Source organism: Drosophila subpulchrella, chromosome 3R (assembly GCF_014743375.2).
Source record: "Drosophila subpulchrella strain 33 F10 #4 breed RU33 chromosome 3R, RU_Dsub_v1.1 Primary Assembly, whole genome shotgun sequence".
In the NCBI taxonomy this organism is placed as follows: domain Eukaryota; kingdom Metazoa; phylum Arthropoda; class Insecta; order Diptera; family Drosophilidae; genus Drosophila; species Drosophila subpulchrella.
Window position 1 is genome coordinate 1,318,021 of NC_050609.1, and position 24,172 is coordinate 1,342,192.

General features: G+C 38.7%; 1 protein-coding gene across 3 annotated transcripts in view; it reads right to left on the reverse strand.

The window, feature by feature from the left end:
- The window catches only part of LOC119562407 (homeobox protein homothorax), a 140,083-nt gene that overhangs the window by 20,196 nt on the left and 95,715 nt on the right, over window positions 1-24,172 (reverse strand). For 2 of the 3 annotated variants that reach the window (XM_037875606.1, XM_037875604.1), the window contains 2 exons: window positions 20,542-20,589; window positions 4,461-4,556 (listed from right to left, as the gene is read on the reverse strand). In XM_037875606.1, coding sequence (XP_037731534.1) covers window positions 4,461-4,556; window positions 20,542-20,589 — 144 coding nt within the window. The remainder of the gene's footprint in view (window positions 1-4,460; window positions 4,557-20,541; window positions 20,590-24,172) is intronic. The other variant, XM_037875607.1, reaches the window with a different exon arrangement.

Consider the following 24,172-nt stretch of genomic DNA (forward strand, 5'->3'; position numbering starts at 1 on the left):
AATAAAATGCAAAAATTAGTTAATTATTTGTTCAGCTATTTGTATTCTTTTTTGGGGCAACAATAACCTGCCTAATTCCCAAATATTTCTTTCCAACTTGGCTATAATAAATCTTCTCATAACCCAAACACAAAATTTCAAGCCCAACAACACGAAAAAAAAAATTGAAAAATTTCGTGCAGACTTCTGACCGCAAATTGTTGTGAGTCTTTTATTTCGGTTTTGTCGGATTTCGCTGGCTATAAAATATGAAATATATATTCACACGCCGAAGGGATTGGAGGGGTGGCAATCAATCAAAACTATGTGAAGCCTGTGGAATCCACACCAAGTGTGAGCCCAAAATATTTGGAGCAAATCAAATGCAGCCTCAAAGAAAACAAAAGATGAAGCCCGTTTCGGTTCCAACATTTTATTTTATTACTTCGTTTTTTAGAGCTTGGCAATAATTTTGTTTCTCTGTTTTATTTTTGGCTTTTTCGCACGCAAATCATATTTTTTTTGTCTTTCTTTCTTTATGATTTTTGAAGCATTTTGTGATTTTGCTGGGGGCATTATGCAAATCCCTTTTTGTCGGTTAAAATGACCATAAACATTATATTCAATCTTTGGGGGATCTTGGCATGAATTTTCTAAGCTTGATTTGGGATAGCGACCAGTTTTTCTTTATAAAACCATTTTTGCATTTAAAATAAAATCTCGTTAAGTATTCCTGATGAACAAAATATTCTGGCTTAAATCTTTGATACCCGCTTTTTTCCTCCCATATCACTGGTGTCATTTAGTCAGTTTGTAATGACATGGCTAAGAGTATTTTGTGAACTCGGCATTTGAGGTTGGCCAGCTCAATTGCAGCCTTGGCATCTCGAAATGGACGCGTTCCTCTTGTCATTTAAGTCATCGAACACGCATTGGTACATTGTACACAGTGTCGGTGTCGGGTTTGTTGTCGTTTGCCGTCTCTTTCTAGGGGGCCAGCTCCCTCTCCCTCTGCTCGCTGGATGTCAGTGTCCTGGAACGGCCATCACCAGACCGAGTTACCAAGTTCCCAAGTTCCAGTCTCAGCTCAGTTCCAGAGTGTAGGATCCCCAGCCCCCCGAGCAGTTCATAAATAATCGTCTTAAGTTGATGGCAATGCGGTGACTGTCGACGATTGCTGGGTGGCACTCGCTGCAGTTGATGGCACACCGAAAGAAATAATATTATCCAGTATTTTAATCTATCAAAATTGCATTTAAAACGGATCTTAATCATGTATCTTCCATATTTAAGCTTTCATTGTAATACTATGTTATTAAAAGCCCCTCGTTGGGCGCCAATTATTTTAATTACATTATGGAGTGGATTTTTTTCGGTGCAGCTTTTCGGCTTGGCTTTTTGGATTTAAGCCCGAGTGCTTAACATTGCAGTTCGAAAATGAAAAGGTACGGGAATTTATCAGCACTGCTGCAGAAAGAAAGCAAAGGCGGCTGGGAATCGTTCAGATATTCCGAAAACGTTTCAATGAATGTCAGCTACGCATTGCTTCAATTTTTTTCTGTTCTGTTTGCATTTTGTTTTTCTGTTTTTTTTTTTTCTTACCCCCATACAAACTTGTGTCGTGTCTGATCCCATTTTAATATTCTAGATACTTAAATAAAATACGTGTCTGGCCTGGCCAACAAACGTTTATTGTTTGTTAATTGATTTCGCAGCCAAAGTTCTGGTTAAAATGCAAAGTGCAGCTTTTTCAGACGGCGTCGCGAGGAGAGAAAAAACAAAATTACAAAAAAAAAATACAAAACGAAGACAAAACTTTGCACACTGGTCTTCTGCTGGCTGGGAATTTGGTATGCAAAATTTGTTTGCCTTTCGGCCGGGCCAAGATCGCTGCTCCTCTTCTTCTCTTTGGCGTTTTGGGCGCAATTAATTTGCAGACAGCGAATCAGCCTTGAGGCTTCTTAACCAGTTGACAATTGTCAAGGACTGCGACAACTTGGCGGCAGAACGCAGTGTTGTTCGTCTCGTTGTTGGTTGTTCGTGGCTGGCTGTTGTCCCTCGCATGGTTGTTGCCTTCCACTTGCCACCTGACAGCTGACAGTTGCAAGTGACTTGGTCTCTAAGCCTCGGACTTGGGTCATTTAACGGTAATTACCAAAATGCTGGCCGCACAAAAAGCTTTCCGCGAACGCTGGCTGGAAAACGCTTTGTTTTTTTTTTTTGGTTCTGTTTTCTAGTTTTAGCCGACTTTCCGAAGAGCAGAAAGAGCTGGCTGAAAGAGCAGCTCAAGTGCCGACAAAGCCAAAGCGGCCAAGTGAAGCATAAAAATGAAGCACCCAAAACGAAGAAAACCTCAAAAATGGCAGAGCCACAAATAGAAGTTGAAGTGCACTGGAAAGAGTTGATGTTTATTTTGGCACATATTTCATTTAATAGGGAAAGATCAATAACTTTTATGAAAAATATAATTTTCATACTAACATTTTTTTAACGTTCTAAGTAGCCCCACGTTGGGCGCCAGTTTTTGTATAGTACATCAGTTATCTCAATGTTCGTGTAGAACTTTTATCTAATAACATTTTTAAGATTATTTACTTAAAAAACTAAGTCATTTCATAGATGTTTTTATTAAATTTTTCCTGCCTTTTATTGCAGAAAAAATATTTAGAGTGTAGAAACCCAGGCACACGATTTTCCATTTGGCCAGAGCCGAACTGCGCGAGACTCTCGAGCGCGACTCACAGTCTATTTATGTGACTATTGAAGTGGGCTTTCTGTTCACTTTCTGGGTTCTGGGGCCTCCTCTTCAGCAGAGTCTCGGAGTCCATGCTCCGCACTCCATAATACTCCAGACCTGAAGAGACTGCGGCGGCTCGGGCTTTGATTTTTGCTTGATTTCTTTCAAAATCGGCTGCAGCTAAAATAGAGATGCAGAGTAGGGCTGCTCCTCCGGACCCGAGAGTCTTGGGCCTCCGAAGAAGAGTGGAGTCTGCTTTTATTTTGCTTTTTGTATACTTTTTTTGTGCTTTTTGTGTTGCATGTGCAGTGACTGTGACGCCATTTTCAGGCGAAGCGTATGCAAAAGAGAGAGAGAAGCCGAGAAGACCAAGGTTGGAGAACATGTCCAAAGGCAAACCGCCAAAAGGATAATCAGCAACAATTTAGTATTATTACACCACGTTTCGAAGCCATCGAAAAAGGGGTTTTGTGGCATGGGGAAGGGGTCTAAAAGGTGGAGCACACAAAGTTGTCTGTCAGAGGCTCTGGGCCCTGGCCCTCTTTTTAGCCTGGCTGAGCTCTCGAGTATGCATTTCAAAGAAAATCATTATTATCGATGCGGCAAGAGGATGAAAAAAGAGGCTGAGACCGAGGAGAAGGAGGATTAAGGCCCCGGGTCTTGCCTTTCGGTATTTTCACGTAGTTCGTAGATTGAGTTTCAATGGAAAAATGATTTGCAAATTGACTTTAACGAATTGCCAGCCAGAACGGGCAGGTTGGCTTTTGGGCATGTTATGGAATTTTGATTACAGCATTTGCTATTAGAAGAAAGCTGCGGCCCCATGTAATTGGCACGCATTTTGGCTTGGGATGTATGGAGCTATGGATCTAGGGAGGGACTCCTCTGGCCACTCTGCCATTCAGAAGACAATCGAAGGCGTTCTCCGGAGCCATGTCGATGCCATTTTGATGGCCGTTTCATTGGCATCGGCATTGGCCAGGCCGAAAGTCTGGCTCGGACTGAGAAACTCAAGATACTCGGGGCCGCAGGCGGGACGTCTGATCTGATCCATGGCCGCCGATCAGGCGCACTCTCTTAAAGATCTCACTGGGGAAAATAATCTTTAAAGTATGAAACAAGATTTCTGCTTTTTAAATCTTTTGTGGTTATATTATCAGAATAATTAGGCTAAAGGTATATTTTCTGTTTGCCTATATTAAAAGAGCTTTTAAACAAAAATCACATGGTTATATGTTTTGATAAATTCAATTTTCTGACTTTTTCTGGACTATTATAATATTTAATAGTATGTTCTTTTCTCTCCGTGTTCGATTGCAACTTCAACTGGGACTCCAATGCGGAGGAGCCTTTGCCCGTTGGGCGATGCCAGTTCGTATATCATTATAGAAATTACCTACTCTCGGCAGCAGCCATTGTTAGTATTTTGCCATTAACGTTAACTCTCTGGCACAATCTGAGCCGCTTGATCTCTCGCTTTTGCAGCAGAAGCAGCCTCATCGATGGGGCAGCAGAAATTAAAAGCAAACCAGCCAACAAACCAACCAGCAAAAGCCCACAAAAAACTGTCAGGCGGAAAGGTGAGGGACCGGGAAAAAAATTGATGTTGTAAATTATTGAAATCTAATGGAAACGTTGACGTCAGTTGGTCTTGTGATGATAGCTCAAGTCCGCTGATAAGTCGCACTATCAGCTGCCCAGACAGATAATGGTATACGAAGTTGGGTAAATGGAAGTTACTTACCAGGACTACCGAGGAAGACTGAGGAATACAATCGCCGGGAGGCGTCTGCATTGCGAGCATCGGCAGGTGAGGACCATTCTCTTCGACACCATCGTCCTGGAAAAGATAGAGAAGCCGAATGTTAGAAATGAATTATACTATCTTAAATACTAATCATTAACTTGTGAAAATAATGAATCAATGAATGTAACAACAACTAAGCTAAAATTACAATTGTAATCTTTTAAATAAAAGTACAACATTTGTGTAAGACCATCGGTAAACTAGGGCTCCACCACTCCATTATCACAGCGGAAAACCACATATAATTATTAATTAAATTTTCCGCGTTCTTAAGCCTTTCGGCAAACGAAGTGAAACTCATTTCCAGTTAAGGCATCCGCAACAGTATTAAGATCTTGAGCCACTCTAAGCCACCGACTGACTGACACAATTCGCAACACTTGTCAACTTAATGCTTTTCAACCGATATTGACAGCACGCTGAATATGTTAAGCCAACGCACATATATCTTATGATATTTGTGGAAGGTTTACGGAGATAGTTGTCTTCTTGGGGCTTTCGTCAAAATTCGAGTCGAGTGACAGGTGCCTCAGCCCCACCCCACCCGAAATACCACCAAAAATAATCTCTGAACGAAAAGGTCGCTTGGTAAAAGAACCCTCAACGAGAATGGCCCACAAAATATAAACATAAGAACCTCAATGGACACTTTAAGCTTATAAAACTTTAAATGAAATACGTAGTGTAAGGAAAAAAAAAAAGGAAAACCAAGGAAAATGGCGCTAATAATAATTTGGTTTATTGGCTTTAAAGCACAATGGGGGCGGGTGAAAAAAATGAAGTGAGGGGGCGTGCCCGGCGGTGGAAGGCCAAGAACAACAACAGCTACCCTCGGCCAATCTCCCGGGCAATTTCTATTATTTTTTTAAGCACTTTCTTGAGCTCAACGACGGGGGCAGACAACCAAACGCACCTTTATTTAAATTTTCTTTTTTTTTTTGCCTCCGCTTCTATGGTCAGAAGAAGAAGAAGCAGAAGAGGGGGCCAGACTACGCTTCGTTTTCTTCTTAATGGGCAATTTTCTTGGTAGTAAATGGGCACGTTTTATGAACGCTTTTGTGGGGTGTTTATGGGGTGGTGCTGATGCCCAACCTTATAGCCACCCACCTTTCGAGAGCCACCCCCTGACACGCCCCCTGTGGGCGAAAGCGAATGCAAGTCTCTTTCGCTTTTGTTTTTCTGTTCAAAATGGAATATTAAATTGCCACTGAAACTGCACCTGTCCAATTAAAATGTAACATAATATGCTCGAAAATATACATTCTGAAAAACTAACAGACAGGGGAAAATATCTCTTTAATTGGTCATCAATTTGCATGTTTTATTTTGGTGGAAATAAATTCGATTTTGATGTAGTATACTTAATGGACTATTTTTGTAAACAATTTAAACAATTGCCATTGATTATTATTATTCATTTTGTATATTAATTAAAGAAATGATATTTTTTAAAAATAAAAATGCTTAAAAAAATATTATTCTTTGATCTAAAAATAATCAATTTGTCAGTTCTATTAGGGTGGAAATAGATTTGACTTTAATATATTATTCTTGACGGACTATAAATTTTAACCAGTTTTTAGATTATTATTTCTTATTATGTATATTTACTAAAGAAATTGAAGGAATATTATTTTTTAAAAATAGTTATGCTATTAATTATTTCTATAAAAATGATTTAAAAACTAAAATTTGATTTTTAAAAAAATCCTAACAATTTACATTTCATAAATTGGAATTCACCGAAAACCTTAATAAAATTAATAGAGATTTCTTGGTGGCAACAACAACAAAACAGCTACAATGAGTGACCGAAAAAAAATTGTTCGCACATAAATCTTTGCACTAAAAAATTTTATTGTCGTTTTTATTGTAAGGAAATAAAATAAAAAGCCGAAGCAAAACAAAACAAAGGCACAACGAAAGCAACAACAACAACAACACAAAGAGACAGAGCCAAACAGTCTGCTGAATTTCGCTCTCCCAAACCCACACACACACAAGCGCACGCCCCATCTCTTTCGCTCTTTTGATGGCCGCGTATATTTCCCCTGGCGAGATTATCGTACCGTAAGTTAGCTGCTTAAATATCGTAAGAAGGCAGCGCCATTTGCCTCGCAGCGGCTCTCCTCTTTCCCAATGCGTCAGAGCGAGACGAAGCTAGTGAAGACATAAAAGTGCGGCGAATTGAGATGTTTTTTGTTTTCTTTTTTTTTTTTGCTAAGTTAATGATTTTCGATTTTTGTGACTCGACTAATTCGATTTTTAAAGTCACTCCACTTTTTTCCAATTTTTTTTCTACTTTTTTCTACTACCTTATGCAATGTTAAATCAATAAGGCGAACAAAGCCAATTCGCTGCGCTTTAAACGCTCGAAAAATGCCACACAATAAATATAATTTGAAACAAAAATGCTTTTCAGATTTCTTTGTTTATGGGGCTTTTAAATGTCACAACTCTCGATTCTGAGAATGTGCTAAAACATTTATGGTTCGCTTGTCTCAAAATGTATTTTAAATTATTTTTGCTTTTTGTGTGTTGTTCGAATTGCTTTAAAAATGTATTTTAAATGAAATTGGGGGTTTTCGTTTGTTCTACTTTATTTTTGACTTTTATTTGCATGTCGTTTTGTTAAAATGTTTTTCGAAATGTTTTTAAATTAAATTAGGTCCTGCTAATTATGGTGCCGCTCAAATTGCCGAGTGTTTTTGGGTCCCACCAATTTATTTTTGTTTCAGCATATTTATCTTGTTTCTACGGGTAATTTCTGTATTTTAAATGTATTTTAAATGTTCTTAGGTTGTGTTTGGTTCTTCATTCTGATTTTCTTGATCTAATATTTATTTTTAAATCCTTTGTTGCTTTGCTTGATTTGCTTTTTGGCCTTTTGTCGGTGAAACGCAACGAATGATTTTCTATTTTTAGTGGCTCTATTTTGGGGGCGACCCCATTCGCTTTTCAGCCGCCAGCTAAGTGTGTTCTTCTCCCCACTTTTCCCCGAATTTTCCCCGCATTTCCCCGAACTTTGTGAAGTGCCCATGGGCCTGATAAATGGCGCTTAGGTATTGATTAGATGCCCCAGAGCTACGAAATGCATTTGCCTTATCACCCATGCACTCCTCACACACACTGGCACACATTATAACTAACACCCATTATCCCCCACTTTTTGTTCCGTCCAAAAGTATCTCCCCCCCCCCCCTTGACAGTCGACCAGCAAAAGCCGAAAAAAAGAAAAACAACAGACGCAACGAAACGAATTTTCCATTTTCCATAGAGTTCACTTCACCCCAATGCCAAAGTCTCTTCAATTCTGTTCAGTGCAGTGAGAGAAAAAAGGGATAGGAGAAATATTTATATAAATATTTACAATAGGATAAGGGGATATTTAAATAAATATTAACAACTTACTTGAGTTGTTTAATAAAATCTAAAATGATTTTAATGGTTTTAATAGAACTGCTAGCTAATAAACCATGTCTATATTTTAGTCAAATATATATTTAATTATATATGTATCTCAACGATTAAATTAAAAATGTAAATAAAGTTTAAATATAGAAGTGATCTGTTTAAGACATGATTTGAATTTAACATATTTTGTTAATTTTGTTTTTGTTTTTTAATTTATAAATAAATATCTTAGAAATCTAGAGATTTGAAATAGTTTTAAATGGTGTCTAAAAGTATGCAATAAAATCCAAAACTACTTTTTTTCATGTATTCCACATATTGGTCTATAAAATCATTTAAATTTCCACTAGTTTTAATAGAAAATAGATTAAGAATATATTATATATAAATAAACAACTTAGAGTTATAGAGATATTAAATAGTTTTAAATGGCTTCTAAAAGTATGCAATAAAAACCAAAACAAAGTGTTTTTCATGTATTCCTAAGATTGAAATTTAAATGTCAACTAGTTTTAATAGAAAGTAGATCAAGAATTTGTTCTCTGTGCATTTGTCTGTCGCTTTCCGTCTGTGTGCGAGTCTCTGTCTGTGTTTAGATAAAATTGTGTTTCGAAAGTGACAGTTGAAATGATTTATCACTTGCCAGCGACTGCAAGGCGCAAACGCCAACGCTGCCCCGCCCCCACCGCCGCACCGCCCCCCCCTTTTCGCCCAGTGCTTGGCTGTCGTCAAAGTTTTTAGCACAAGCTCTCCCTTCGACCCCCCTTTGCCGCCTCCTCTGATTTTCTCAGCCCCGGCATGTTTGGCATTTTTGTGTAGAAAAATTGAAAATTGCTTTTTTCGTCAGAAGCCCCCCTCATAACCCACCTCACCCCCCTTTTTGTCCTGCTATCTCAGGCAACTTCATCTTTCCAATTTTCTACTATTTGGCTTTGTTCCCCTTCCCCTGCCTCTGTTGTTGTTGTTATCTCTGAGTTTTTCATATGAAAATTTAATTCCGCTCACACCCCCACCCACCCACTCAAACCCCCTTTGCCCCCCTTGAAAACACCCAGGCATTTCCCATGCGAGCTAATTTAAAAATTTTTGTAATTTTTTCGCTTTGCTCTTTTGGAATTTTTGCAATGCGCGACAAAATGATTTATGTCGCTGCCTTGGCGAAATTAAAAATATTACAAAAAGCCACAACAGCAACAACAATGTGAACACATTTAAATAACATAAAAAAATATATATATATGTATATAGATACATGTATCTGTACATCTGTATATGCGAGATATACGGTGTCACTTGAAGCTTTAAAATGAAATTGTTGCCGTGTGGAAATTTACGCTGGCTTTTCTCAATTTTTATGCCCAACAATTTCGAGCGACTGCAGCAGCGGCAGAGGTGGAAAAAATTTAAAATAAAATACATAAACCGCAACAATTTTTCAACATTTTGCACGTGTAAATTTTCCAATTGGTTGAACGCGCCAAATGAACGGAGGGGAAAAAGTTGCGAAAATGGGTTGGGAAAAATGAGGGGGCAAAATGTGTGGGCGGCCAAAAAAAGCCGGTTGGTTCGCAGGGGGCGTGGCTCACTTATTAAAGGTCTTTCTGATGGATTCATTTCGTCGATTCTTGAGGCAGGTGAACAAGTTTCCTTCTCATTCCCATTTTCTTTGCATATAAAAAATAATGGTTGAAAATTATGGCGGAATATGAAATTTGCATAGGTTATGGGAAACCCTTTGGGGGCCCTGAAAACTTCAAAACAAGTTGGGAAAACAGGTATTCTATCTGTCTCAGTCTTTCTTTCATCAGTCTGAATATTTTTGCATTGCCGTCGGCAGTTTTTATTTTATCAGGCTCTTGGCTTTTAAAAGTTAAGCGGCTGAATAAGAAAACAACCTATAATAAAAATAAATATATTTTTAGTTTATTAAAATACTAAAAAATATAATCTCAAAAGATAGAGGGAGAATTTAGACTCTGTTCTTTCCCAAATAGCTAAAAAAAAATATGACACATTCGTGGGGTATTTTTGAATTTTTATTAATATAAAAGCACGTTTAAAAAATTAACAAAATCTTGATAAAGCCCGTGAAAATCCCAACTTAAGTTTCATAACAAAAAAAATACTTAAAAAATTGCCAATTTCTTGTGAATGAATTTAGCAACTTCACTTGAGCACAATTCCGAAAAGATTAGCCCGCAGTTGATAAGATTTAGCCCGCCTAGTGATAGGAAAATAATCTTTTATATGGCTTTATTTTATTTCCATCCTTTTCGTTCAATTCTATTTGCAAAATTAAAGCCAGATAGCCGACCAGCGAAAAAAACAAACAAAATATTGTTAACCCAAATTGCATTGGCATTTCATCTCTGCAATCTTTCATTTGGTTTTTCCCCTCACTCTTTTTTTCTTGGCTTTTTGTGTAATTATTCACATGCACCGAATGAATTTTTGTGTTTTATTTTTTTCTTTTAGTTTGCCTTGATGGCCGGAAGGTGGCGCTGCTGCAGCTGCTTTACGAGCACAGAGCAAAAAAAAAAGCAGAGCAGTTATCTATTTTGTTGCACTGTTTTTGTAGTTTGGCTGGCATTTTCCGCTGCCGTTTTCACAGCATTTTCCAGTTTTTTCTTTTTTGTTTGCCCGTTGAGGAATTTTGTTGTTTGCTTTTGTTTTAATTTAAATGAAAAAGCTTTTCGCGCATAGTTATGAAAATAATGGCTGCCAAAAAGGGGGTTAGGCTAGATATATGTATGCATATACGTTAGTATGGAGCCAGTTCTAATGCATTAAAGCACACTAAGTGGTTTTAGTTTGGGCCTCAAAAAGCCAGAGGCCTTAAAGAGACGCTTGTTGTTTTTTTTTCAATAAAAAATCAAGGGCCACACCTCGAACATGACTTGTAACTTAAGCTATGGAACTCCGTTCCTTCAGCCTGTGTCATCAGTTTTGGCGACATCCTTTTGGGATCCGCATATCGCTTTACACTTGAAGCGAATTTGAAAGTCTGGATCGGTCCGCTCGTAACTCTTCTTGTTCCCGCCCCTTTAACCCCTTGTTACCCCCGTCGTACTGCCCACACACACGCTCTTCTCATTGGGTTTTTTTTCTGGATTTTTGCTTTGTATTTCTTTTTTTTTTTTTATCTGGCCCGCGACTAATATAAACGTACAATGGACCAACTTAAGCTGAAATGACAGTTGCGACATGTTTGCGTAGGCGTGTGCGATCTCCCGGACGGACAAAACGGACGGACAACGACCCAAGATCCAGACATACATACCATACCATACCATACAGACCAGAGCAAATGTTTTGGTATTAATTTTTCTTGTTGTTCCTTTGAGCATCTGGCCCCTCAATCTCTGGACTTCATTCCCCGCCCGAAAAGGCCACCAAGGCGACCAACTGACAATAAACTTTATCGCATTCATGTGAATGCACTTTATGACACCTAACCAGGCAACACGGCCAGTCGAAGGTGGAGAAACTTGTTTACCTGCCCGCAATTTCCACGGGACGAACAAAGAATTTTGTTGCGGATTTCGAAGGCAATTTTTGCACGACTGATTTGAATTGAAAGACTTTGATGAGCTCTACATGTGGCTAAGGATATTATTACAAGTAAAAGCAGAGAGAAAAAATATTTTAAATATTTTATGGGATCAAAAATTATGTAAAAATCAAAAGTCCATAAGTTTCTTTTACTTGGTAATTTAAATGGTTTATAAATCAATCAATTTTCTGTTTTATTTGCTAGCTATGTACACCATTTTGAATGATTTCTAAAATATATGAAACTGTTTTTCCGAGTTCTTGGATATTAAAAAAAAACTATTGGGCTTGTAAAAACATAATAAGAGTTTCGTAAGTGAACAATAACGATATTGTTATGCTTTTTTCGCCGTGTGGCAATGGGTATTTTGTGGTCGTCTGGCTGGCTCGTGACTCGTGCAATTTCAGTCGTCCGTTTGACGGTCACGTGACCCTAATAAATCACAGAATTAATGTTACGTAAAATGGAGTTGGCTCGTCCTGAGTCGCTAAAGTCCAGAACTCAGGACGTCCTGAGGAGGTCCTGCGAAATGCGAACTGCGAACTGCGAACTGCGAAAGCCACCACCGTTGAGTGGTTAAACTATGCCGGCCGGAAATTGAAAAACGTTTGCGGCATTTCTGATAAGCCAAAGGGAGCAGGGAAATCGTGTAACTTAAAGATCAACTGGTTAGTATGGGAAAAATAATTTAAATTTTATACTTAATTTTAGCACAGCACTCGCACTCGCAGAAAGAGATAGCAGGAGTCAACACATTACGGCCATTAAAAATACCCAAAACGACAACGACAATTTCCTCATTATCGTAAAATTTATTCAAGCAAAATAAATTCATTGGTCGTTAACCTTGACACTGGTTTTTCTTTTATTTTTCCCCCGTACACAGATGGGTGTGTGTGTGTGTGTGTGTGTGCGCATAAAACTCATGCTATGACGCGTGTTAAATAGTCGCCTGTCAACTGGGGAAAACTTTGGCCCGCCAGCTGTAAAATGATTTTTCCCAGACGGCAGAGCTCCAAAACGCCTCGATTTCGACTACATTAAGTGTAGGCACAGACAAACAAATTGTGATTACAGGCAGGAAAAAAAGGAGATACTAAAGTGAAAAACAGAGGCTCAAGGAATCTGTAAGCCAGGCATGACTTTCATTATTTTCTTTGTCTGGTTACCAAACTACCAAAAATAAATAAAATGAAATGACGCCCGTAAGTATGCTACAATAATCGATACGAGTTTGTTTGGTTGTGTGTGTGTGCTTGTTGTTTTTACTGCTTGACTGCGTTTTTCCGCACACACACACACACACACACAACCATACATATACAGGCAGAAAAGAGACCGATTTGTCATGGGGTTGCCGCGAGTTTTCGGGAGTTTTGCATTTTCCCCAGACATCAGACATTTTCCCCGGGGCTGTTTTCACTGGCTTAAAGTGTTAATGTATCAGTTTGGCATTGTTTTTCCACAATTTATGCACTGCGAACTTGTTGAATACCTTGTGGACTTATGTCCGAACTTAAAGACAAATATGGCGCCCAACTAAATTAAATTTCACATGTAAAACAGCATACACCAGACTCAATATAGCCCCTTTATATATATCAAATTTATAGCTGTGACAAAGGAAAGCTGGAAATGGGAGCTGAAGGAATAAATAAAGAAAGTAAAAAAGTAAAAAAAAAAGAAAGGAGGAGAAAACTAAAATGAAGAAAAGCTTTTTTCAACCCAAAAGCTAGCTGGGTATTCGTTTGTGTGGCAGCTGTCTGTGTGCGTATTGGCGAAAACTCCAACCGACCAACTCCGACTGCCTTTTCCCCATCGCTTTTCCTCTCAAGCTGTCGTCGTCATTTCGTTCTTTATATAAAACCCGAGTGGAGCCAAGGAAAATGCTCAAGCACACACACATAGACATTATATTTTTCCGCTTTTTTTCTAGTATTTTTCTACATTTCTTTTATTTCCAGTCAGCAGAAAAAATTCTTATACACAAGCATTGCGTTTTCTACAAGTGTATGTATGTGTTCTGGGGGAAAGCTTTGCTCTCATGTGTGTGTGTGTGTGTGTGTGTGTGAGTGGAGAGCTGGAGCAGTCAGCTCAGTTTTCTTTTGAATGATTCGATGATTTTAAGCGCCTGCGTTATATGAAAACCAATCGCATCAAAGCACCCCATTAAATTTCATCGTCAGGCATATATCCTTGCCACACACACACACATACAAACGGGGGCACAGCTGCTGCTAGCTGATATCCTTGGCTCCTGGCTGGCTCCCAGCTCCCAGCTCCCAGCTCCTCTTGGCCACGTCTGCATCTATTCCATGGACGTATTCGTCTGTCTAAGCCCAAGGCAACTGTGCTGTATGCTGTGTGTTTGCTATGTGCCGGGGAAATCCGTCAGAAAAGCGCAGTCGCTGCAGCTGCTCCTTCACGAGCATCCTGATCCCCCCATCCCCCTTTCTCCACTTTCCCATTTTCCATTTCCCCTCCCACTCCATCATTATGTGCTGACGGCGTAAATGGCTCTATCAGCACATTGTGCCTTTGGTGCCTCTGACATGTGAGCCTTCGAACGAACTCTTAGCCTCATGCGATTCGGGCTTAAAGTTTCGAGCACATTTTGAGGCAATTTAAAGTGCTGCTAATGGCTTTATAGGAGCCACAAAAGAAATGTGAGGAGAATGTATAAATTGCAAGTCATGCTGGGAAGGGGGGTTCACAGTCGAACCCGTCTTATGAACATTTTTAACAGACATTAAAAGGTGTCTTATCAAATAAAATTAACATTTTTTAAAGGCTTTTAGATTGCCGAATTACAAAACAATTTATTATATTAAGTTCTTTTTAGGTAAATAGTTTTAAATATATTTTTGTTATATACCTATAGTAAAGCTATCCACTCAAAACTGAGAATCAGTGCACAGGGAAATCTACTATAAAGATACTATTCAAATTTCTTTCATTTAATTTGCATAAGTTCTATAACTTGATATGCTTAACCCCATATGTAACGACCATAGTTCTTATAAAAAAAACCATAATGGATTCAATCCCTACGAATATGAAATATTTATAGTCTGAAATGACACCTGGTATGGGGTTTTATTAATGATATTTTGGCACTGACCATTTCTGATTGCAAAGTTATGACTGTAGTTTATTCGCAGAGAGGTAGCACTGTAGTTTTTGGACATGTACAAAACCGCAGCTATATGCACATAGTACCATATAGTCTATCACTGGAAAACGCCGCCATCTTCTGGCGTTCGTCGTTTGCTTTATTTGCAGTTGGTTCTACTCCATCTCTTACTTCTTCTTCTGGCTTTCATTCCTTTATTCTCAACCCACCACCCCACCCCTTTAACTCTCTATATATATATCTTTTTTTTTTTGATGGCAAACATTTAATGGGTTTTTCAGAAAATTGCATTTTCTTCTTTGGCACTCTTTAGCCTTTTTGTTTAGCTGCTACTTTGCTGAGAAAGGGGGTGGGGTGGGGGAAAGTGGGTGGTGGAAAGTGGGTGGCTTGTGGGTGGCTGGGAGGCAGTCCCAGTTGTTGTTGTTGCTGCTGCTGCTCATGACCATGGCTGCCATATTAGATTTTGAATGCATTTCCGCTTTTTGCCGCAGCGAGCAAAACTTTTGTTCGCCATGTTGGCTCTGCTTTCCCAGCTTTCTAGCCCTCTCTCTTTCTCTCCGGCATACCCTTCTCTTTCCATTGCTCCTTCTGTGGGGCTGGGAAATATTTTCCACTGACTGACAGCTGTGCAAATGGGCGGCAACAAGGACGAGGAGGCGTACTGCAAGTTTGTCTATCTTCGGCTTGTTTTTGTTTTTGTTTGCCAAAAGTGGGAGGTGGGCGGTGGGCGGTGGTAGGTTGCATTAAAAGTTTGTTTCATTCTCCTCTTATTTTTCCTTTTTGCTTTTGTTTGATGAAAAAGTCCAAGTTGTTGCGCAAAAGTTTTTATGCAAGTTTTGCTATTTTGGCAAATGGATATCCTTCTGCTACTCCAACTCCCCTGCCTTTCTCTCCCCCCCTTCGATTATGCTGTGGGCGCACTCTATCTATATCTATGTTACTTATATGAAAGTTGGTCAGACATATAGCACGCCACATATATATATTTGTACATACGAGCAGTGCTTGCTATTGGCAAGAAGTTTAATCAAAGTTTTCCCTTGAAATGGGGAGGGAAAAATAAATTAAATAGGGAATTAATGCACAGAAAGAAAATAGGAATCTTATTAAATATCTAAACACATTTTATAAATTCCCCTGTGCCCTTGAACTATTCCAAGTCATTTATTTCCCACTTCATTGTTTAAAATCCAAGAAATATCTTATTAGGAATTGAAATAAATCTTTAAAATGGTAACAATTTTTTGTATACTTTGTTTTTTTAAATATTTTAAAATCAGAAATATTTTTAAGTTTAATTCCGTATTTCTCCCAAAAGAAAAAGGTGTTATACGTGTTAAACGTACAAATTCCTCCTGTTTTTCCGTGTATGAAATTCCAAACCGAACACACCTTCAAGCTATGCTGGCGGAAACAAAAACCACTGCATATTTCAGGGCGCAGGCTGCATATGCAAATGAAACATTCCACACATTCCCCCCGAAGGCAAAAGGCCATTAAATGTCAAACCCGCAGACACAAAAAACAAACATCAGCGAACACATTTTCCCAACCCGTTTTCGTTGACCAAATTAAAAAGCCATTTGGGCCTAGCCGAAGCCAACAGACTTTTGTGCCAAGTTACCTTTTTGGCTTTTTGGCTGGCGGCAATTCATAATATACCCACTGCTACTACTACTGCTTTTTGACTAGAAAAACATACAACCGGTTGATGGGTTTTATGAGTGCCAATCAAAGTTTATCGATTATGCGACAGCAATGCGTCTGCTTTTCATCATTTCGGTTTCAGTATTGAGTTTTCGATTCCGAATCCAATTCCGATCCGAAATGTGAGGCATATCTTTAACGATTCTCAACGGCACTAAATCTTCAAGGACAGGGAGCTGAAGTGAGTTAATCATGAATGATTTAACGAGTCGTAGACCATTTAATTGCCATTCAACTCGGACATGACAGCAATCGGTGATTAAAGCCAAACGAGACGCTCACAAAAACGAAACAAAAAAGCGACACCAAATTGTGTTCGCTTTTAACGACTTGACAAAGTCATTTAAGGAATTTCTTTTGACAATTTTGAGTGGAGTTTCCTCTTCAATGGGAAATGGATACGGCACCTGTAAGTTTTTCCGGTGGGGAAAGGTGGAAGATGTGCAGCACGCGCCATTTCGTTGGAAATTGAAAACGTGTCCAACATCGAGACATCAATTTTTAAACAGAAGTAATCACTTTGTAAACGCCGAGCGGAGAGGAAAAAAATAAATATTCGAGGATATCCTTTGGGGGTTGACTTGGGCTAAGCCAGCGACCAGGGACCACAGTTGAGTCCTTCAAGTCCTTTTGGCCCTTTTCGGGCTTTTTGCCTCTTATATTTTTCGCCCTCGAAGCCTCAACCAGCAATTCTGGGGTTCGGCTTGGCTTGATTTCCAAATTTCTGCACGTAACAACGTAAAGTTGCAGAAATTTTTATACAATTTGTTGCATGCATAATTCACGAGGACAAAAATAAAGTTTGGGAGGGACCTCTGCTCGGGATTTATGTGGGTTGTGTGTCTGGCTAAAGAACTTTCGGTGACTGTCGAGGAATTATGATGAGCCAAAGAGAGCATCAAAGAAAGTGACTTAAACGGTTTGGGTATTCAATTTGGGGAAAGTAATGGTCCAGGCAATTTGTTTACACCGAGAAAATAAACTTTTTTTGAAATATTCCCTCCATTGGACAACCAATTATGGTTATATTTTTCATTAACTTGATTTAAGGCTTGAAAGCCCCTACTGGCTAATTGATGGCTGGGCAAATAAAATCGAAAATAAAGAAATTCAAATCCCAAACTGAGACCCCATATCAAACAACATTAAGACCCCCGTTAATCTATCGAAACGAGCGCCACCATTTGTCTGCTTAAATAAAAAAAAAACCACACACGTTTTAATTGCCGTCCGCACTAAAAACTGAAAATCCAAATAAGCTAAAAATTTATTAAATTCTCATTTATCAAATGCCATAAATCACGACGCGTCTGCGTTGTATTTTATTTCAAATGATCTATCAACAGTTGCCATTTGTTGCCTCACTTCAGCAGACGCTTTTATGACTAGCTAATTTGGTTTGTTTTTGATTTTGATTTGTCAGTTTATTATTATTGTTGGTCTGTCAATGATTCGCTCTCGCTTTTTTCGGTGGTTTCGGTGGCTCAATGAACTATAAAAAACTAATGTTTCAGAGTTTCGCTAACTGTGTGCTGTGTGCTCCTGACAAGTGAATGAAAGGCCGAATGATGATGTCAATCTATCAAATACACACACTCCCCCTTTCAGATGCTTTTTTTTTCTAACCATAGCACACACACACACACCTCTAGGCCTGTCAACTTTTACTTTCCGAATGACCTTTGCTAAACTGTCAAAATTTGTGTCAAAATGTGTGAGTGTTGCTGCGGGGATGTTGATGTTGCTGCTGTGCTGTACTGCGATGTATTTGCATTTGACAGCTGCTGTCGGACGTTCGCTGCCCTCACATGTATATGTATATATTTTTCGCACTTTTGCAGCAGACGCAAAACGCGGCTTTGAACTACTAAATCATTTTTGACAGTTGGCAGCGAAGCCGGGGAAAGCCCCCAGTTGCTGTCTCTTTCGCCCATGACCTTGAGAACCGTTACACAGACACCACACACACAGACAGCAATTTTTATTCCGATGGCGTAGCCTTTGTTTATGCAATAAATTAAAAGCAATAATTTTTCATCTTGAGCCAGCAGCAGCAGCAGCAGCAGCAACAGTTGAAAGTTCGCCCGCTGCGGCGCAACAACATTAATTTTACACACACACACACACGTGAGAAAGAGAGGGCCATACACTGAACCGAAAGAGAGGGGGCATTTTGATAAAGTACCGCCATGGCAATGGCATTGTTTTTAACTCGCTGCGACTGCGCTAAAAGCGAACAAAAAAATATGTGCAGAAACAATAATTCAACTTGTGCTCCACATACACAAATATATATACACGGACTGCAGGTTCAACGGACGCTTTGCGCCTGCGCAGGGTTAAACAAATTGCAGCTGTCTCCCTCTGTCGCCGCAGCCCCTCTCGCTCGCACTCCCACCATCTGTGTCTGTGTGTGTGTGTGTGCCATTAATTCTAGCGCTTGCCGGCTTGTTTGACAGTTCTGACAGACGATTATTTAAAGTTGTGCTTAAACGCTCGCTGTCTCTGTCTCTGTCTCTGTCTCTTTCGCTCGGGTTCTTGGCCATGGCCCACGGCTGTCTGCAACCGCCTCCGCCCCACCCCCCTGCCACGCCCCTGCCCCACAACGCCCACGGGGCAAGCCCAGGGAAATAATACAAATTACACTTTTGGCATATTGTTCGGCTGCTCTCCTTTTTGGCCAGCCTAAAATAAAAGCTCTTTTTGTAGGTTACTGGGTCTCCCGAACTTGAATTCGCACAGCAAACAAGTTGGTAAATCAGTCAAGGAGGTTATTTTAGCAGATACTTATAAAGGTTACTAATGGAAGGATTGTAGCTATTCTCATCATACTTCGCTGGTAGAATATCTAGCTGACATCATATGAAATTATAAAGAAAACCCTTAGCTGGACAAATATTTTTAGATTTATAGGTTGCTATCAGTTTGAAAGTTTAATTCAAAAAGTTTAATTTACTTTGGAGGAAAGTTCTCAACAGTTTTAGTATTAATTTTACAGAAATGATATGTTGCCGTAGATAAAATAATATGATATAGGAATTTTATTTATATGGATACCCATTTGCAATTAAATAGACCTTTACCTAAAATTGTATTTACTATTTATCACTTTCCAACTTAAATTCTTTAAGTTTCATCAATATATCTATCACCTTTTTCTTTAGTACCCACTTAAACTTCATCACCACAAACCAATACACGATTACGACCTCTTTTCGGTGCAGGAAAAACAATCGAATGTAAGTTACATTCAAGCGGCCCTACACTTGCCTTTTTAACGATTTAAATGCTCTGGCACGCCATTCCTCAATTTAACGCATCATAAAGAGGGGAAAACTGCATCCTGAGCTGGGGATTTTACGACCCAGAGGAGGCTGCTTAGCCCGGCAAAAGAGGCAAAAAAAAAAATAAAAAATACAGAACACAGAAAGAAAAGCCCCACATGGAGGGCCGCTCGCCGCTCGCCGATCATAAATCAAATTTCAATTCACGTGCCGGTCGCTCGTCCATTCGTTTTTGCCTCATGTTCATTAATGAAAGCGAAATGCGCTTATATAATGCCGTAATGCCGGCGACTATCGGCCCTCGGACATCATCAAAACTGCCACTGATTTTCGCAGCGCAAAAATTGGCACAAGTTCATCATCATCATCTGTCGGTTGTTTTATATTTTGTCCCCCCCCCCCTTTTTTCAGGGGGCGTGGCCCACATGCACGTTGAAAGCTCCGGAGACCGCCGATGTTCAATTTATGAGCCGCAGACAGTATTGCGTCCCTATGGCCCTTGTCCCTCTTAATCGATTGTAGTTTTTAATTAAAATTTAACTTTATAATGATTTTTTATCAGCTGTCCCGGTCGCCGTCTGTTTAAGTCTAAATTAAAAAGAAATTTCTCATTTTAAAAGATCGCAGAAACAGGAAGCCGCGACCGTGAGCAAAGTGGGCGTGGATCGGGCAGGAACGTGATCGCGAACGGGATTAGTGACAGACATCAAAGAGAGGGACTAAGGGAACTAAGGAACCAGGAACCCCCCAAACCCTATATCGATGATCATGCCCTTGGCCATTGGCCAAACTTTGATTGATGTGCGAACCGAGAGGACAGCACGTGTTTCACTTCAGATCTACCGGGTACTATATCTTAAACTTACAGACTATCAATCTACTCTATATAGAGATGTGTTAAATGGCTTAATGCGGAATGTGACTTACCATCATATGTTAGTTCTGAAGGATTGAGTGATGATAAGAACTTACCATCTGCAAAGAGAAGAGAAGGGGAAAAGCGAATTAATTTCAATTAATACTGGCATTACAATAATTAGGTATCAATAAATTGTGATTAACCAATGAACTGTGGTATACTTTTTTACCCTAGATGATATTTACCTCTTTTCAAACAAAGTAAAAAATTCTATTACCTAATTTTTTGTAATATTCTAACCAGAACTAGAAACATTACATCATTTTGTTTGTCTATAGATGTAAACCAAAATCAGTAAACATTTCGTATATAGGTATACAATTTTTATGTGGGGTATTAAAAATGCACATATTTTCCTACCCATGTTTGCTCCCACTCCTCTACCCTTTTTTTTCTCCATAAATGATGCATTAAAACGCTTAATTACATGCGTTTTATGGTTGCTGTTATTGAACGATATAGTTTTTGTCGGGGTTTTTGTTTGGCTTTTGTTTGCTACCTTTCTGCAATTTTCGGTCTTCCTGCCACGAGTTTTATTCTATCCGCATACACACATTTTTTTGCTTTGGTGCTTGATTAATTTTATTATTGTGCAGCATTTAATTTAATACGCATTGCGGCGCATAATGTACAATAATTATTTTAAATTCACTTTGACAAGCGCACACACCCACGCTAACCGCTTTCATTTCCCTGTTAATGTTAATTTAATATTTTTACATTGTGCCCGTGTTTTAATTTTGCCTGCGGTTTGCCATGTTTGTTCCCGCTGAAATTGTTCAACTTTTTCGCTTATTTTTTCGCTTTTGTTATCATAAAACAAAAATGCAAATTAACGCAGAATCCTCTTCTGCTGTTTCATCTCTTTTTGTATTGTTAATTATTTATGGCTGTCATGGTGCATTTTTTCCCCCTTAATTTTGCCGTGTTTTATCTTTTTTGCCGCATTTTATTTGCACGCATTTATTTTCAATAAATTATTAAATATATATTATTTTTTTTGTATTTTTTCAAGTGACATTCTATGGATATTTTAAGGCCATAAAGACAGCTTGCATTTATTTGTTAGCCAAAACGAGGTAATCCCTAAAAGCTTGATATCGCAACTACTTCTTCCCGATTTCCGTTTGTGGTTACGAGCTTGTAATGCTTAATTTTAATTTTATTTTTATTACCCAGCAGGAGTTTCCTTCTTTTGTTTTTGTATCTTGTAAATAAATCAACGATAATTAACCTTCTGCAGCGCGTAGAAATAATTTTACTGTCAATGTTGTCACCACTGACAGTCGAACATCTTAAATCATTTTGTTGTTGTCGCTCTGTTTCCCGGTTTTTAAGTTGTTTTTGTTGCTGTTGTTGTTGTGCTGATCACAAAACGAAATTAAAAAGCGCAACAACGACGGACACTAAACACGGCTAAATGATCAACGCGCCCCGAAAATGCCAAATGCGCCAAATGAAATGCCAATTCGCACTCAATTGGAGGTAGCATTGGCGGACTGGCGACAAAACACCTTTTCGAAAAAGTCTTCTTGGGTCTTCACCGTCTCTGTCTTTTGCTCTGTTGCCGTCTCTTTCCTTGTCTGAGCAGGGAAAAAAGAAACTATATAATTTTCAAGACACGGAAATAAATACTTATATATCAAAATATATATGATGTTTTAATAATATATTATTTTTTCTTAGCAAATCCATTGTTTTCAATAATTATTCTGCACCAAAAGTATTCGAAAGGTTTAAATAAATTGGAAAATTATCATTGGAAATCATTCGAAATTCCAACTTATATAAAATATTGTCGTGTATCTACACATCTTTGCATGACATTATTAAAAACAAATTTGATATTTTTATGTAATACATTCTTAAAGTTCAAAATCAGTTATTGTATATAGTTTTTTTTACACTAAAAAAAAAAAAATTAAATATGATATTTGAACATCATTCGGAATTCTTCTTTATAGAACATTGTAATTTGTATACAATTTTAAGATGACATACTACATTTTCAATCAAATATTTCCCTTCTTTAGGTGGTAGTATGACTAAAAACATTTTTTTTCCTATAATAAAATCAAATTGATTAAAAGTCTATACAAAATTTCCCTCAGTGCATCCCTTCTCCGTTTCTCCCTGATGCGTAGACGTCAAAATGCCGCGGTGGCAATTAAATGTCTTCGACGCTCATTGCCAACGCCTCAGTCTCGAATTGGACTTTGACTTTGGTTTGGAGACTGGGACTGGGGCTTCAGGAGGAGTCTTCAGGAGGAGTCTTCTGGAGGAGTCTTCCCCTGGGTTGGGCTGTACTGCTTTACTACCTCTGTCCTGCGGGCAGAAGGCCTCCACCACCACCTCCACCCTTTTCCACCTGGTTGGGAGACTCAGAGAGTCGGAAAGTCGGGGCCACAAATAACGCCCAAATATGGCGCAATTTCATTCGCAACGCAACGAATCGATTGCCGATGCCACCGCTGCTGCTTTCAATTCGTTGCGTTTCGATTTATTTATCACCTGTCGTTGAAAATTGAAATTGCATTCGCCTCGAGACTTGGATTGTTTTTTTCTTTTTTTGTTATTTTGTTTTTGCCTTAGTTTCATTTCGATTCGTTTCGTTTCGTCGTTTTTCGTCTTCGTCTTCTGTTGGCCAGGTAATCATTGTCAACAATTAATGAACAGCCATTGGTGGGCGTGGCAGTCGTTTAATGAACAAACCACCAAAGGGGCGGTGGTGCTTTTCCCCATGCTTTGGTTTTTTGTATTTTTTCCTCTAGATATATTTTATAAATTAGCCGAGGCCTTTTCCTATTAGAATGGCCAAAAAACTCATCAGCATAATGTAAGATGTTGTGTTGCTCGGGGCGATAATGAGCCATAATGGCGTTGGCCAAAAGGAGTTGGGGAAAGAGAAAGAAAAGGGCAGGAAGAGGGTCCAAGAACTGGTTCGAAGTCGCTGCTCTTAAGAGCTCTTAACGCCGTATGTATATATAAAATTTTTACTTTTTTTTTTTTGTACCTCTCCTTTTTGCATATTTAAAAGCTTGATTCCGTTCAGACCGAACATTGATCGACTAATCAGCAAAAGGCAAAGAAGGGGTTGTGGAGGGGCACTCCTTATCAATGCACTTTGCCGTGCTACACGTAAACTTACTTTAAACGCGCCAAACTTTTCATTGCCGATAAGGAGGGTAACCTCCGAAGCATCTTTGCCTCTAGACTGATAGTATTACATTGAGAAAAAACCAAGAATAACATTAAAAAATGTTTCAAGGAAAATAATCAAGTACCATCGAATGACTTCATCTTAATTCTAGACACTTCACATAGGTTCATTATTTCTGTATACATCACAAAGAAGTTTTTAGGTATAGTAGCAAAACTCATTACTCAGTTTTAGAGCTTTTGTCATTAAGTAAATTTTATTTAAAGAATTTTATTTTGCAGTACTTAGCTGAGAACTATACGTTTTTAAGTCTCTAATCAAAATTATAATTATTCTTGCTGAAGAATACTCTAAGTTCTGATACATTCAAGAAAAACAGCGCTAATTTAGATAAGATGGAGATGTATTAAGAATTAAGTTTAAGATTTTTGAATGATGCAATATTTTTAAATTATGTAGGGCAAGTACATGAGTAATTT